Consider the following 15,997-nt stretch of genomic DNA (forward strand, 5'->3'; position numbering starts at 1 on the left):
TCATCTCTCACTTTTTCCTAAGCCATCTCACACGTGAGTAAAGCTTCAATTAACCTACTTGACATCTTTGTCTATAAGTCTTAAGCCATCTCACACTCCGAGTTACCAAGGCAATACACATGATCTTCTCCCCAAACTTGGCCCCTTCCCAGTGTTCTCTGGGTAAATGGCTCCATCGTGCAGTGATATCGGCAAGCCAGAGACCTAGGAATCAACCTGACACCTCCTCATTGTTTACCTCCCCCAAGCCGATCACCCAGACAGGTCTATTTTTACCTCTTACCTATCTCTCAAATCCTTCTCTTCAGTCCTCATTCTAGTCTGCTCTTTCTTCCCCTTTCACCTGGCTGGCTTATTAAGGAGGGTTTCTGCTTCTATTCTGGTCCCCTCCATTCTCCACGCTCCAGCCACAGTGTCCTTGAAATGCAGACCTGATCATGTCACTCATTACTGTCCTACACACACACACACACACACACACACACACACACACGCACACACACACACTTTAAAACTCCGCTACAGCTTCCATTGCTCTTGCAATAAAAGCTAACATCCTTTGCATGGGCTTTAAAGCCTTGCATATTTGAGACCTGCACTATCTGGCCGACCTCTTGTGATATCCCAGGCTCTGGCCTTTGTGTTGGGGGGCACCTCACTCTGGCAGGCTCCTGTCTTGAACAGTTTCCTATCAAGACAGCTCCAGCCCAGTTACCTCCCAAGGTCTTCTCTTGGCCTACAGAAAGCTCACACGTCCTTGCCATGCCAAATGCTGGAAGGGCAACCATTCTTGCTGCCGCCCTGTCTCTCAGGCTGGCCTGCCTACACAGGCAGCTCCGGCCACCGTCTGGCCTGCATGCTTTCATTTAGATTGGAGTTAAATGCTGGTCTGTGTTGTTTCTTAAACTCCACAAGATTTGGAGAACTCCCTCAGAATGATCTCCTTGAAGGGTGGTGGGACTCGAAGCACTCTCTTTCTAAAATCTTCTCTTCCTGCCTCTTCAACCTCTCCTCTTTTATAGCCAGGAGTGGGGGGTGAGGTAATGGCTCACAAGGCAGGTGTGGGATCACCGCCTCTGCAAGTCACGAATACATGAGCCCTCCTCCCACTTTGGAATATGGGAACTCTTGGCCACCTCTTGAATCCTTCTGGGCCATGGCCGGAACTGAGTGGAAAGAATTCCCTGTACAGAATCCTGTTTTCTGTAGAAGGTGCCCAATGGGTGCTGCGCAGAGCGTTGCTGGTCAGGAGTTGCTGTTCATTGGATAAGCTTATGAAATGACAGTGAGTGTCACCTCATGCATCTGCCGCCATTTGCTGTCGTCTGTCACTGGCTGGTGCCACCTGGCCAGGCTGCCCTGCCTACTGCCTCTGTCCTCACCACAACTCCCAGCCTGAGGGCGACCCCAGCCTGACACAGCCGGCTTGGCCCAAGCACGGAGCAGGAGCCGTTGGCAAGGGCTCTGTCGGGCCCTGGAGGAAGCTGTGGTCCCCCAGTGGGTACTACAAGCCATGGTGAGATAGGGAACCACAGGCCCTGCTCATAAGGAGTCCTGAGACCCGAACCAAGGTCTCCGATAAAAGAAGAGGCAGTGGAAAAACTGGCCAAACCCAGCTAGAACCCAGATGACCAAGCAGCAAGAGTCCCTCTCTCTTGCTCAGAAGTCCCATGGCTGTCTGGGCCTCGCCATTCACTGAATCCTTGGTATTTCTGTCTCATCTTACCAAGACCGCCTCTGGACAAATTCATGAAGGAGATGTCGTTTCTCTGAAGCACTTGTGACCACAGGGAGGGGCATCTCATGCACGTTGGTAGGGGTGTAAATTGATACAACTTTTCTGGAAAGCAATTCAGAAATGTGTAGAGAGCATTAAGAGTGTTTTTGCCTTTTGATGGAGAAATTCCATTTCAGTAGTTTCCATGTCAGAAACCATTTCTAACAGGTTTGTAATGGGAAGTTTATTTTCACCATGGGGAAACCCATCTTTGATGACATTTCTTCTGGGTTCCATTTGATTTGCTGCTTTAATAACATCATGAAACTTCTTCGGTTTCTCTGTTATATATGGAACATAGAGAAAGGGTGTAGGCAGTCATGGTGAATTTAAGGCTATAGGACTCTGTTAACGTTGTCTAAGGGAGGCTGCTCCCAAAAGACATATGGTTCCCCAAAAAGAGACTAGTGTATCGCAGAGTGCATACAAATTTGTATGGGGAGCTTGTAAGAAGGGAAATTGTATGAGCCCCTTACCTCCCATTTTGATTCAGCAAGTCATGGTGGTTTCCAGGAATGTCTATTTTTAACAAGCTTTCCTGTAGATTTTGATGCTTAGACAGAAGGTCTGGTAATCACAGCTGAGACTATAATCTGCCATAGTCCATTTAATTTTTAAAGAATTCTCCTAAATCTTATGTTCATGATATATTGTATAATCCGTGCATTCAAGAAATATCTGAAACACTTGACAAGCATTCTCATTGCAAAGTTATAGGGAGACGTGTAATTACAAAAAAATGCTACATAAACCATATGCCACACTTTTAAGTGCATACACCGTGTATCGATACAGAGAAGTCTAAAATGACTTCCATATACAAAAGTGTTCTGCTCACTAGCAAGCTTGGGCACTTGACTTTTCCCCCTAGGGTTCCTGTGAAATGACTGCATATCCATATGTCACCTTTCTAGCACTTCTGAGGCTCCATCCCACGAATGTGGCCTTAGTAACAACTGGGAATTTTTTAAAATTTCTGCCTAAACCAATTATCTTCTCTCCATTCTGCCTGTAGGCCAGTTTGGTAAATCAGAGCTACAGTTTTTTCTACTGTTAGGAAGATATCTATTGGTGGGATTAACAACACAATTTTTCCAAGTGGTTCCCAAAATGTGTTGTATATTGCAATCACCAGGACTGGTTTTCAAAACCAAATGTCCTGTCTGTGCCTTGGACTAATTACATCAGAATCTTCATGTAGGGGGTGGTTCTTGGGTGTCAGTATTTTTTAGGTCCTCAGGTGATAGGTGCAGCGTGGTTGAGAACTATTCATTTGGCCTAAACTCCACCTGAAGTAACGAAGTGTAGCAGCAAAGGGCTGATTATTAAGCTACCAGCTACACTGAGTCTGTTTTAGAGGCATACGTAAAAATCCCTAAAACTATGCAAGGCTATTGTTAATAGAAAGTAATATAGGGAAGACATTTCCTAATGCAGATTTTCTGGCCACTTTCAGCACTTACATGCTATAAGTTATCTATTGCTGCAACAATGCTGTACTGTGTAACACACAATCAGAAAACCTCAGTAGTGCACAATGATAAATACTGAGTTTTACTCATGAATCGCTGGGTTGATTTGATGATTCTGCTCATCTAACGTGGGCTTGACAGGGCACTTCTATGAGTCTGCAGTCAGTTCTAGGTAGGCTAGTTGACTTTAGTGGTCTTGGATGGGCTTTCTCCTATCTGAGGCCTTAGCCAGAACATCTGGGACAACTCAGCTTGCTTCGGATGGCTCATTCTACAGTGGGCTAGCCCAGGTATGGTAAGGTTATGAGAGAGAGAGAGAGAGAGAGAGAGAGAGAGAGAGAGAGAGAGAGAGAGAGCGAGCATGCAAGGTCTCTGAAAGCCTAGATCTACAGCTTGTACAATGCCACTTCTGCTGCATTCTATTGGCCAACCCAAGTCATAGATGAGTCCAGATTCAAGGGAGTGGGGAAATAGGCTCTACCTCTTGATGAGAAAGTTGTAAAGTCACATTCCAAAGGATGGGAATGCAGCGAGGACAGTAATTGAGGTCATTTATACAAACAATCAACTACATACAGTACCTAAACTTTATCTGTTTATGTACCACTTAGTTAGAAGGCATCTAGTTCTGAAGGCTATTGGTCCTGGGCATCAGAAGAGTGTGTATGCACATACATGGGAAGGTAAGGCCTTGCATGTTAACAGTTTGCTTTGAGTATCTTACACTTTGCCCATGATAGCCTGGTGTACATCATCAAGGGGGATGTGCAGAAGTATTCAAGAGATTATTTAAGATATTAAGAAAATTCTCAAATGCCCAAAGAAAGCATTGGTTTTACCTTGAAGATCTTGTTTCCATGCTGCTCTGGTCGTCAAGGAGATGCTGTTGTTTCAAAATGGGACACACCATTGTGCTAACGACCCGTTGAAATTGGCTCCACATGAATCTGCCTCAATCTGGCTTTCATCACTTTTTTCAAATGAATAAATACAAATATTTTAGCTGATAACCATCTCACTCTGCACAGTTTGACCAAACTACATTTTCCAAGTTCATCTTCTAATATGAAGTCCCACATATATGCCCTGAACATCACACTCTGGATTTTTGTTCTGACTCTTCTACCTATGATGTGATGTCTTTAGTCTCTGGAAATCCAAATCTTAACAACCCTTTGAGTGTCTGTTTAAATATTACCTATTCGAAAAGCCTTCGCTGATAACACCAAACAAAAATGCACTCGTTTTTGTTCACCAAACAAAAAGGCAACTAAACTCAGACAAATCTGAGAACAGTTCTACCATTTGCTTATTGTTTGACATTAGACAGGTGCTTAATTTTGCTAAGCTATTTTTCTTAACTCTCTAGAAGGGAGGTAATACTCATCTGCAGGTATTATAATAAAATATTGCATTTAAAGTTCCTAACATTAACAAGGTCCTTGATAAATGGTGGCTCTTTTTATGACCTGTGTATAAGCTATTACCTTTTTATTTTCTATATTGTATGATGATGTCAAACCAAGGCCTGTCTTACTGTCTTTCTGCCCACACTTTCCCTTTCTTAAAGACAAGGTCTTCTTTCTAGTTACTGTTCTCTGCCTTTTACAGATGAGGAAACTGAGGAACCACAAGATTAAATAACTTGTTCAAGGCCAGATAGTTAGCAATAGTAGAGATTTGAATTTATTCTAGGATCTACTTTCTTAACCCCTATGCTGTATGTGGTGCCCTATCTTAGCCTGAGTTCTCCTGGAAGCAAAGCCTGAGACAAGGTTTATTTGAGACTGAGGAGGCAGGAGTGAAGGACAGGGGGAGAGAAATAGGAAAGGAGGGACCCCTGATAGAGTTGGATTGGTACCGCCCATCCCCCCAGGCCCTCTCAGTTTCAAAAAAATGGTGGCTTGGGGCATGAAAGCAGGAGGCACTGGTCATGGTTAACTAGCATTAACCCCTTGCCCTTCTGGCTGTGCATGCTTAGGGGAAAGGCAGTTTCCTCTCTCATCCTACCCCAAGTACTCAGGCAAGCCCCTGGCAGGAAGCCAGAAGTAGGGAGTCCAGGGCCGCAAGAGCTGTACCTGTAAAAATCTAGCTGAAACCTGCGTGGAGTTGGATGCCACAGCTCCAGTGCAGGAGTTAGAGACGATTGTGAAGTGGCTTCCAAGGGCCCTGACGCTACATGCCTCTTGGCAAATAAAAGAATCAATGGGTGTCAAAAAGTACTGTAACCAGGTGAGTTTTCCTGAAATTCACCTTGATGTGAAGATGAAAGATTTTTTTCAATGTTTATTTTAGGAGCAGGCCTGTGCAAGAGGGAGTATTAAGAATTCTTGCCTGAAATTCCTTTCAAATAGTTTTATGGAAAGTTTTGGGCTCAACTGTGTTTTTTCTGAAACATGTCAAGTATGTGAGATTATGGGAGAAGAGACATTTTTTGAGATTGATTTTCCTCTTAATCCACACAGAGGGAAGCCCATATGAGAAAGTTACATGCATTAGAAACTTTGACTTGAATTTGTAACTTTTATTACAGTGTATTTTACCATATAGTGAAAGTTACATTCTCAGTAGAATGGTCCTAAAAATATATAGTTAAAGTTACTATTCTCAGTAGAATGGTCCTAAAAATAAAAATGCAACACAGTTTTAAGCTTTCCTGAGTGGCTTTAGGATCAGGCCTATTGTTCTCTTGGGAAAAATTTTTAGCCTTTAAATTCACAGGTACTGATTTTATCTATTGTTCTGTAAACCTTCCCTTCAGGGACTATGTTTCAAATCACAGGGCCCATTTAGCAGTGGAGGGGAAAAATCTATTTTTTAAAATTAAAAAGGTTACAATTTAGCCAGAAAGGACAGTTATCTAATGTTTTTTGCAGTATGGATTATCCTTTTACTTTTAAGTAAAACATCACGTAGATAGCATGGTCATTTATATCATTAAGCAAGAAGCTTAGGCTGAATTAAGGTAGTGAAGTTCAGTAGAAATGATATCAGAAAGAAGGGAATTCCAATCCCCACCATGCCAATTCTAGGCGTCAAGTCTCAGGCAAGCAAAGCCCTCTAAGACGCAATTTCCTCAGCTAGAAAATGAAGATATCTTCATTACAAAGTTATTGTGAGGATTAAATGAGATCATATATGTGAAAGGACAACACACACACATAAACATGGAGTCTTATTTTTAAAAAAAAAGGCTCAAAGTTTTAAGTTCATGGAAAAACTAGTGTCAAAAAGCTGGCTTTTGAATTGGAGGAGAGCTTGTGGAAGGGCTGTGCTGTTGGCTGAGTGTGTGCCTTGTCCTTTATCTCCCCTGGGGGTTGCATATTATTGAAAAAGACAGACTAATCAGCTAGGAGCTGGTTTCTGCTGATCTTCCATTATATAGCTGGACACATGGCACAAAAGAAGAGCTCTTGCCTTTGGTATGAATTTTTATGTAATGAGTGAGTTAAGAGAAATGAAAAGTAAGGACTTTCCTTGGAAACCCTTGCACAAAAGCCTGTGCCCATCCCTTATAGATTTCCAAAAGCCTATTTTACATTTCTACTTGGAAGTCTTACTATCACTTCACATTACATATGTATAGTCTTCCCCTCCCCATCAATTCTCCTTCCTACTTTATTTCAACTGGCAACAACACTATTCTCCAAACTCATTACTGCGCTATATATTTGAAATACATTAGTATACTTTACCTAATCTTAAACCACTATCTCAAGTAGATATTGCCTCCCCCCCACCATTTGTTACAGAAATTAAAGATCATAGAGATTAAATTACTTCCAAGGTCACAAAGCTAGTAGAATATGAAAAAAAAAATAGGTTTATGAATGTAGGCCCTGACCCCATATTCAATGTCCCTTTCCCCATTCTAATTACTATTTTGGTTAATGAGAGATAATAATAAAGTTAATTTGCCTCTTGCTGAGATCACAATTGATATTTTAAAAAGTAATAAGGTACTAACTATACATTTTGCACAGTTTACACTATTGCAATATTCCACTAATGCAATATCCAGTGATTATAAGAAATAATCACAAGAAAACTGTGGGTCAGGAAAAAACTAGTGAAAATAATGACTCCTACAATTCAGGTGTCTTTCAGAATGCATGTCTCAATACAGGCAGAAACAAGCGTAGGCAAGAATGCTACTCCAATATAAATAAAGCAAGCAAATGATCAGTGTTCAGTTTTGCCAATTTTATTGAACCAATAAAATTCCTACTAATAACAATGAAATAAATTTCTGCAAGTATAAATGTGATACAGTTTAACAAAACCCATTGTTCTGTACCTATAAATAGATTTTCAAAATGTCATAAAAAGTGCAGTTATGAATTGTTGTTAACATGTTAATACACAGTTCCTTTATTTCAAATGTGTTTGTCTTGACTCACTAACAGTTCCTTCTGCATCTGTTCAAATAATATTACCCATCCCTCCAAAAAAAAAAAAAACGGCATTAAAGCACTAGAATATTACACATAAACTGATCCATTCAGGTCAGCTTTAGTCAGAACTGTAAAATCAGCAACAAAAGAAAAATAAAACCTAGTAATACATACAAAAAAGCTTTCATGGGTTCTATAATCTCCTTAACTGCTGACTCATGTGGAGGGCATTAAGAGTTGAAAAGGCTTATATGTTTAACTACCTTAGACTATATCTACAGCAGGGTCTGGTTTGCCAGAACAAGTTTAAAGTGGCTGTTTATTAAGTTTGCTATTTTCAGAATTGAAAGTATAAATATGAGACCGCCATTTGACACTGAAACTTGTGTGAATCCTAAATTGCATCAATGATCTATTTGATAAAAGCTTATTCTAATTTAAAACCTTATAGAGTAAGAGACTGATATATATAATAGCAGTCTTAAAGATCACGTCATCCGCCTTACATTAGTCCAAAGTCACGTGCTTCGTAAAAAAAAAAAAGAAATTACAGTAACAAAGCACAGGACTACAAAGGCAAAACATCACAGCTTCTGATTACATTGAATAAAAAGTACCAAAGAATGCAAAAGATAACTCTGTATTAATACTGATGAATTAAAGAACTATAATAGACGTTTCACAGCATGCTACATATATCGCTCACAACTTAAGGATAAAATGATGTCTAAAATTGAAAGTCAAGAAGTTGGCAATCTGATTTCATGTGCAATTCAGCTACAAAGTTTTAATATATACATTCATGATGTAGCTGCCCTGCAAAATCAGGATTTAAAAAAAAAAAGAGTTTTCAAGTTCAAATCCTATTTCATAAGTTAAAAGATACATCCAGTTCTTCCATGACCAGGAAAGTTATTTTCAGGTTTGAAGGAGCTAATCCAAGTAGCAAGGCCATATTCCAAGTTGACCTGACAGGGTTCTTTATTACCTTGCTCAGACTGTGTATGTGAATGTGCCCATTCTATTAGCATTGAGAAGATTCCAAACTGGCTTGTGGTTTGCTTTCTGTCTATATTTTGGGCTGAAAAGAGTAAATGTGAAGAGAAAGAGGAAGAGGAAAATTGTGTTTTCTCTCCAGAGAAGACATATAAATGCAAAGGAAATATTTGCACTAGATTATAGTTTGGATCACTTTCCTTGGTGAACAAAGGTACCATTTAACTCTTTATTTTTACTTTAGAGAATCAGCAAAATTCAGAAAGGCGATAATAGTCTTTCCATATTTCAAAGAAAACTTCTTGGCCACCCAACTGATATATTTCCTTTATCCTACCTTTTGATCCTTCCTTATCAGACTTGGGAGAGCCAGTAAAAAATTTGTAAAGATTAATGAACTTAAGAAAGAGCTGTATGATTAGCTCTATTCTGTTAAGTATCATAATGTATGCACTTAACTAATCAGGATTCATGAAAAATATTTTAACACTAAAGACCAGAGAGTCTCTCTCCCTCTTTGATATTCTTTTTGTAGAAATTATACATTCAGTTTTTAAGAGGTTAACTTGAGAGGTGCAAGAAAATAGACTGTTTTAGCAAAATTTACATAACAAAAATTATATTTATCATATTTAGACTTACTAATGTTTGATGCTGTCCTATGAAATGTAAGATGGGGTATTTGTTCTAATGGCTATCTTATGGTATGCACTGCATTGTTTCAAAGATTTCTATAAGCATTCAAAAGAATTAGATATTCATTCTCTTTTTCCCCCTATATTATTTCTTTTCCAATTCTGTACTTCATGGTGTTGCAGTTATAATTAAAGTTAGAATGAACACTTCATGACATATGATTTAATAAAAACCACTGCTTTAGTCTCCACTGTTAAGTCTCACTTCTTAACTAGGCCATCAATTCATTCCTGGGCCCTTAAAGGCATTTATTGGATAGTGCTATCAGGTTGGGTTGTTTATCAATGAGTTGGAAAACATCCAAATACCACCAGAGATCATAACACTCCATACTTTCAAACAGGATGGTTCATCTTTAGGTCAGACAACCATCTGCAGTGCCCCATGTTGGAAACCCGACATAGTTTTACATCTATGAACAACACTAAGTACACACTGGCTGGAAAGGAAGAACTGTTGTGTCTTCCTCTTTTGTGCATTTCCTTTTCCTTAATGATACTATCTGGGTATACCTGAAGTGCAGCTAGGGGAATAGAGATTACAAAGTCAATGCATTCTCTTTTCATCTCACAGAACATTTTTTTCTCCCATGAGAACAGGACAGGAATGGGGGTCAGAGCCTTAGTCTAACCCAGGAAAGCCTGGTCAAACCTTTGTGTACTCAATTTTGTGGTATTTTATCTATATTATAAATTAAATGGGCTTCTGTGATCCAGTTGGACCATCTAAACACCCTTGTCCTTCTATTAGAAATGCATTTCAAGGCCTAAACAACACCAATAAAACAAATGTCTAAAACATCACCCCATTTGTATGCTAGAAATTTCCTGTTCCCATTCAAGGGTTACAGGTCATCTGGATTGCTGGAGAATTTTAGCTTTACATTCAAATAGCTTGGATTAACACCTGTATTCATTACCTAATATAGTTCCAAGTTAGGATGGCAATTCAATCACTTTAAAATCCTGCTAAAGGCTAAATTCTGCATGGTAGAAATAGTTCAATTTTTGTATCATGTATAAATATAAAGATTCCTACTTTGATAGAAGGCAAAAATCTTTTATGATTTATTTAAAATATGGAAGTAGTATTACTGAACAACAGAGAGTGAATCCATGAAAAGGTTGGATACTCTGAATTTATAGGCTCTTTGGGGATGAGGTAGAGGAGAGCAAGATATTTTGGCAGCTGGGAAAAGGGTAGAATAGTATGGGGTGGACAAGATTTACACTTGATGCTGTGTAACATCTGGTAGGGTGTCTAGGGCAAAGGTTAGGCAAAATATAGCTTGGATGGCTGAGGGATTCAGAAGAAGTTGGGACAAAGCCAAATTCTTAATGAATGGATTGAAAGTAACTCAGAAAAATAAATGCTGGTGACTATCGGCAGGTGGCTGGTGATGTTTGGTTTGGATTGTGAAAGGCGTTCAGACCAAGATGGGCCGAGGGAAGGGGAGGAGAGTGAGCATGTAGAGGTTGAGGCACTTGGAGGAAGAGAAAGCAGGCAGGAAAGGGTGGACTGAATGCAGGTACGAGCTCCCACGTGGGAAATGTTTCCTTTATGTTAGGTGTATGATGCTGAGGACAGCCGCATTCTCAGCTTTATGTTCCATGTATTCTTTCAGAACTTTTCCTTCCTCACAGGGCTCTGCTTTGACATATACCTATGCCTCTAACATCCATTTCGCCCCAGCTATTTTTGTTCTAGGTCTCACCTGAGCAGACACTGCTAACTAAGTCAAATTAGCATTGAAATCAGCTCCACATAAAATGGGCATTTAAGTTCTGTTGACTGAGATAAATACATTCATGTTACAGTACTGCTTTGAGGAAAGACTAGTTAATTTGATTCTCAGTCTCCAGAGAGATATAATAGGGAAACACAGTTTATGATGATGGCCACCTAGAATAGGTTCTGATTATACAAATTGGGTAACTGAAAACTCAATCTGAACAGAGGAGCCACATGTCTTTCAGTTTGCTATTGAATTGTACTACTAAGCAAATTTCACATACTATTTATATAGCATTATTGTTGCATACATTTTACTCCATGCAAGACCATCTCTTTGCATAAAAGAAGAAAAGTTCTATTAGATAAAGAGAAGAGTTTAAGGTCTTGTTTTCTGGAGAAATGATTTAGAATTGTCTTTAAAACACAACATAAAACAAAACAAAAAAACCTCATTTTACTATCAGTGCAAATCATTTTTATAACACGCACTGAAATTTATTTTTTTCCCTGATGAATTGTCCTTAGAATTTAAAAGAATCTTACCATCATATATGCATGCACTCTCCACTAAAAGTGGTAAACTATTTTAAGTACAGATCTTTAATTATTTGTTGATAATTTTATTTTGCTGCGGCATAGAAATCTAAGATTTTGGATTAAAAAAAAACTTTATAAGGTGGAAAATGAACAAGCTGCTCTGTGATAATATCAATTAGATTTTAGAAGCATTTAAAATCTTTAGGAGACATTATAACAATTAACATAGGAGCTCTGGTTCAAATTTTATATGATTTTGATATAAAACTTACATTGAATTTTCTGTTCTCAAAACAGCCCTGTGTCTCTCTGCCATTATTTGGGCTTAAAACCATGATTAAAGGCCAAGGCCATACCCCAGATTCCCCATTAGCCATCTTTTATTTTAAAAGTACCCCAAATGGGACAAATGCCTACTGAGAACGAGACAATGTACTTAGTTTAAAAGGCAGACCCAGCTCAAAAGCCTCTTTTCCCTAATTGTCATGAGTCCACCTGAGGGAGCCTTGTCTGAAGGGTCCAATGAGGCACCTGCCTGGCCACGCCCACAGTCAAGTGGGTTAAAGAACAGATTACTTTCAGGTGGGAGAGTATTTCAGTATTTCTTAAGGTGACCTGAGAAATTAAGAATTACCATTGAAGCTGGAAAGCTTGAAATTCCAAAGTAAATAGACATTATTCAAGCATATATACCAGTGGATTATTAGACGGATTTTAACATAATAAGGAAGTAAAGAATTCACATTCACATGTGCTTTTTTCACGTACACTTGCACATTTAAGTTTGGCACAATGTGAGACCAAGGTGTAGATTAGCATATTGTATAATCACATCGTTATACCAATTGAACCAGATATCTCTTTTTAAAAATATCACATTTTAATATAAAAAGCTATACTATAAATTACTATGTAGTAAATTCAATACTCTGAAAAAATACCACCCTGGAAAACCGCATCAGAATTTCAAGTTTACATTGGATAAAGAGTGTTAACAGCAAAAAATGGTATTCACAAGCTGGAATGCTGTGCATGCTGTATGTTAGTAGGTGCTTTAGCACCTTCAGAAGTCAATTTTTCTAGGCTGGTTCACTGAGGTTCATAAACATATTGTTTTGTTTTTGTTTATAGTTCCAAGTCAACTTATTTTCCTGATTATTTATGAGATAGATCAATGCTAAGCTAAAAAGAAACTTTGCTAGGAAAGAGATCTAGTAAAGGCACTAATATTTCCGTAACCTAAATTCCAACTACTTACATTTCTGGGGGGGGGGGGGAATATAAAAAACAACAAAAAACTAAGTGGCCATTTTAGTTACTTAAACCTTGTTTCCCCTTTTGGTCTAAAGCTCATATGGTGTTCTGTGAGAATTTCTCCTCCTTTTCAATACATAAAAATCATTTTTCATCCTGTAATACAGTTCACCTGCACAAAAATATACGGCTATTAATTGAAAGGATTCTAGTAAAAAAACAAATGCAAGAATAAAAGATATCCTCAACTTGAAAGTTCTAAAGTTAGGGAAGTCAAATGGACATTTACATTGCCCTCTGTGTTTTGCCATTCTCCTAAATACTTTCTTTGTAGTTAATACATATCTATATAATGTGATAATGAATAAAAATCAACATATGGCACATGCAATAAACAAAACAGAAGAGATCTGGCACAAGTTCTTTGAATAATCTCTTTAAATAAACCACCCTGTCTTCAAAAATATTAGTAATTTTTTCCTCACATGGAAGATTTCAAACAAGATCCTGGAATCCAAAAATGCAGAACTACCTTATGTTAATAGGTTTATAATCATCTCTGTTTTCTTATCTGAAACAAAATCTAAAGGAAAGCAACCTAATGTATTGTACCAGAAAAGGATGATAAATGGAAGCGAAAAATGATTTAATAAAACACTAAAGTTCACGATTCTTTCACGAGAGAAAAAAGTTGAGTCCTATATAACAAGTCTAAAATAAAATCTTTATGGGAACTATAACGGAAAATTTTAACTATATTATTTACTATGAAAAAAATTGAATTTTTAAAAAAAATCAGCATGTATGTGTAAAATTCAAGTCACCCTTAATTAACCAAAAAGTGTTTAAAAAGCAGTGCAGTTGTGTCCTACTGGATAGTTGTAAGCATCTCTTTAGGCACTTCACTGGTTCATTAACATAATACAAATTAAAGCTATAAACACATAATATTGTGCTCTCTGAAGATAGTCTAATCAAGCAACAGAAACCAATGCAAAAATGTGACCTTTTGGCCGATTATTCCTCCCCTAAGACTTGATATCTTTTTTAAACCAGCTGTCCAAAGAGATTTTTCTGGGGAAAGGAATGCTTTGGCATTATGAAAGGAACATTGTTCAACCCCAGTAAGGTAAAACTGAAAAAAAAGCTTTGTGCAATAAAGAAATTTGAACAAAATTTCTTTATGGCTCTGTTTAAAAGGACACTTCTGCAGTGACATGATGGGGGAAAGTTTAATTGACTATTTAACATATTGCACTCTTTTGTTGTTGTTCAATCACATTAATGCATAGAAATGCAATTTTTACCTTTGAATAATAAACTGTTTAACTTATTATAAGAAGAAAAATCATGGAAAATAATTTCTAAAAGCCTAACAGGAAGAAATACAGACATATTAACCTTCCTTTGCTTACTGAAATATAGGAATAGCTATGAAAAAAGGAAAAATGTGCAAAGAAAATTTTTGGTCAGTCTTGTGTGGGTACAGGTTCATATGTGCCAACTAAATGAACTGTAAGCAGCACTGTGAGCACTGATTATTTAAGATGACTGAAGATTACTGTCAGTGATAGAAAGGATTGTGCATAATTCCACTTTTAATATATACATCTGATATGGAAAACCAAAACTTTTCTGTTTTAGAAGAGAAAGAAAATAGCTGAATTTGGCATTTCAGTAGCATGCTATAGAATTCATCATGATTAATTTCACATTAAATTATGGACAATGGCTGTATCACATTTCACGTTATCGCCAATAGCAGTAAAAAAAACAAAAAAAATTGAACAAACAAACTAAAAAACAAAAACAAAAACACAGTGCCTGACAAATAATCTCCTGGGGACACAAAAGTGTCCAGTGAGCAGCTTGGTTCAACAGCGCATGCTTTTCCTCCACCAGATTTAGGACACAACATTAAAATTTTAGAATGGCCAGAAGAGGTCATTCTTTGCTGAATTTCAATATCTGAAAAACAACTGCTTGAGCAGATTGTAAGCGCTTTTCCTTACTTAAAAAAAAAAAAGAGAGAGAGAGAGAGAGAGAAAGAAAAAAAATACACATACATACAAAACCCAAAAGCTCTGAAGTTAAGCATTAACAAACCAGGTTCATGATTTATGATCAGTATCCAAAACTCCAACTATAAACAATGCAAAGTAGTGCTCCTCAGTATTATTTTTGCAATTGTTAGTAATGTTAAGCATCAAGAAAAATAAAACACATCATTGCACATTACAGCCGCGGGAAAACAAAACAAAACAAAACAAAAACGGCTAAACTTTGACACTAGAGAATTGAATAATTTTTGATGCTATATCACAAACAGCTTCTTATGTGAAAGGTCTTTACACATATATGACATTTTCCTGGGGTGATGCTTCAGGTCAAATGCCGAGTTATGGCACGAAGAGCATAAAGAAGTTCAGCTTGCATCCGTGCTTCCATTAAAAGTAGATTTACATGAACCTAGTAGAAATGAAAATGTTATCTGTTTAGCAACCATTATAAACAGCTAAAAAAATCTTTAATTTTTCTCACATGTCAGACATTAACAGAGGTTTTCTTGTGTGTATGTAGACAATATACACACATACATGCCTGGGCATATTTAGGCACGTTCATGGTGTGACACTCAAATCTGTGTTTATAAGAAATGGCTCTGCAACCAGTAAAAATGACCTATAAAATCTAAAAAAAAACCCCATAATTTTGTTAGAAAATGAATTTCATAAGGCCAATCAACCTTTTGTATTACAAAAAATAACAAAAAAATTAATTTTTATAAATTACAATTTTCCTAAAAATTATACTTCCTTCTAGTTGTAAAATTTTACATGGCTAAAAATCATCCCTACATTTCTTACAGTTTAAGCTTATGCTTATCCTGTGGAATGTTTTTTAAAAATTTGCTAGTGTTTACTAGAAAGATACTAATGTGAAAATATGATGATTAAAGCAGTTTCTAATTAGTGTTTGATACTCATTAGATATGTATGCGTGGCTTCCCTAGAGTCTTTTAGATAAAACTTTGAAGAGCACTTCTTTTGGGGTTACACATCAGCCCATAGGTTAAAATGAATAACCACAAGTTTTCAACATTTACTACAAAAAAGGTTATAATATATTTAAATTAT

At 37.4% G+C, this 15,997-nt stretch overlaps 1 protein-coding gene across 1 annotated transcript in view; it reads right to left on the minus strand.

Moving 5' to 3' along the window:
* Nucleotides 1–7,437: 7,437 nt before the first annotated feature.
* Nucleotides 7,438–15,997, minus strand: part of SESN3 (sestrin 3) — a 75,432-nt gene continuing 66,872 nt past the window's right edge. The window contains exon 10 of the mRNA XM_012743920.3: nt 7,438–15,329. Within this exon, the coding sequence (XP_012599374.1) occupies nt 15,243–15,329 (87 nt within the window). The 3' untranslated portion in view covers nt 7,438–15,242. The remainder of the gene's footprint in view (nt 15,330–15,997) is intronic.

Source organism: Microcebus murinus, chromosome 4 (assembly GCF_040939455.1).
Source record: "Microcebus murinus isolate Inina chromosome 4, M.murinus_Inina_mat1.0, whole genome shotgun sequence".
In the NCBI taxonomy this organism is placed as follows: domain Eukaryota; kingdom Metazoa; phylum Chordata; class Mammalia; order Primates; family Cheirogaleidae; genus Microcebus; species Microcebus murinus.